Below are 1,776 nucleotides of genomic sequence, written 5' to 3'. Positions count from 1 at the left end.
ATAAATAAATAAATAAAATTTAAAAAAGAACCAACCTTGAAGTCTAAGACTATACTCTCAACGCAGAGGGAACTAAAATATGTTAAATTCCTGAGCTAAAAGTCTCTTTTTTCTAGAAACATATTCTACAAAGACAAAAGTGCTGCACTTATGGTGTGGCTCAGTGGTAGAGTACTTGTCTAGTATGTGTGAGGATATAGCTTTGATCTGTGGCAATGCAAAAACAACAAAAAAAGACAAGTACCCTTCCTCCTATGGGAGACCTCGGGTCTCCAGGGCTTCCTTGCTGTCCTCTGACCTGTGATTCCTGGGCTGTTTTTACAGATACTGTGGCTAGAACCATTCTGAAGTTTACATCCTACTCAACCAATTTCAGAATTTTAACACTGAAGGACAGAGACCAAGACTCAAATCCACTTCAACTGCCTAAGGGTGTTTCCTTGTTAGCTCTGAGTAATGGGGATCAAATTCAGGAGTGTTCTATCACTGAGCTATATTTCCAGTCATTTTTGAGATAGGGCCTTGCTAAATTGCTCCATTAGCCTCAAACTTTTTTTTTCAAGGGCCTGAGTTCAATGCCTTGTTCCGTAAAAAAAAAAAAAAAAAAAAAAAAAAAGAATTCAATCCAAAAAAAAAAAGCCTCAAACTTTTGATATTTTTGCCTTAACTTTCTGAGCAGCTGGGATTATTTATTTATTTTGGCAGAACTGGGGATTAAACTCAGGCCCTCGAGCTTGCGAGGCAAACGCTTATTCTACTGACTGAGCCATCTCTCCAGCCCCCCAAACACAATCTTACTTGTTAGTTTCTTGTCCAATAAAGGATAGTGTCTCTCTCTGATCAATCTGTCCAGTCTTGAGGTCAAAGACAGTCACTGTGTCCATTTCAACATCATAGAAGCAGATTCTGGAATCAGGAGTGTTGTCAGCCTGAGGGAAGAGAAGATGGGATAGTTCCCAGAGCAACCTGGACCCCTGATGTGGTAAGTAGAATATACTTGCCAACTGCATCTACAACCATGTTAGCCTCTAGGGAGTGGCACATTTTCAAGATTTATAATTTGAACATCAATTTCCTTTTATCCTACTGAAACAATTTTTGAGTTCTCTCTCCCTCCCCTTCCCCCTTCTTTTGGCAGGATCTCACGATGTAGTTCAGGCTAGCCTTCTGAACTCACTGGCTGGCCTTGAACTCTAATTGACACTCTTGCATCAGCCTCAGGAGCGCTGGGATTACAGGTATATGTTATCATGCACAGCTCAAATTATTAGTCTACAATTTCAGAGAAACAAAACAAACATAAAAAATTGCCCAATGTTTTCTTAGATGACATAGATTAGTCTGGATTCTGATGAAACAACTTTCACAAAGCTGAGTAAAAATAAACTTCATGAAGATAGAGGAGGGCTAGCTGTTTCCACTCTAGGGCTAGCACATGAGGTAATATGTATGATTCACCATAAGGACCAGGGGCAGGAACACCCTGAGGCCTGGTCACATGTGCTATGTTAGGAAAGAGACAATGCCTGCTGCTCAGTGTATACTGCCCAGTAGGACCTTTGGAGCTTTCTGTGGTGATGATTACAATCTCAAGTTGAAAGTAGTACCACTCACAAAAGGAAGAAAGGGAAGACATCAAAAAGAATGGATAAATAACAAAGTGTACTGTATAAAGAAAAAGCATTGGGGCTGGAGAGATGGCTCAGTGGTCTAAAGCACCTACTTAGAACAAGCTTGGCAAAGCATCAGGGACCACGGTTCAATCCCCCAGCACCA

At 40.7% G+C, this 1,776-nt stretch overlaps 1 protein-coding gene across 5 annotated transcripts in view; it reads right to left on the bottom strand.

Annotated features, from left to right (window-relative positions):
* The window catches only part of Ift140 (intraflagellar transport 140), a 109,826-nt gene that overhangs the window by 52,697 nt on the left and 55,353 nt on the right, over positions 1-1,776 (bottom strand). For all 5 annotated transcript variants that reach the window (XM_023711628.1, XM_023711627.1, XM_023711629.1 and 2 more), the window contains one exon: positions 799-929. In XM_023711628.1, the coding sequence (XP_023567396.1) occupies positions 799-929 (131 nt within the window). The remainder of the gene's footprint in view (positions 1-798; positions 930-1,776) is intronic.

This window comes from Octodon degus, unplaced genomic scaffold (genome assembly GCF_000260255.1).
Source record: "Octodon degus isolate 3935 unplaced genomic scaffold, OctDeg1.0 scaffold00021, whole genome shotgun sequence".
NCBI classification, from domain to species: Eukaryota; Metazoa; Chordata; class Mammalia; order Rodentia; family Octodontidae; genus Octodon; species Octodon degus.
Note: the sequence above shows the minus strand (reverse complement) of the source record. Positions and strands in the feature narration are given on the sequence as shown.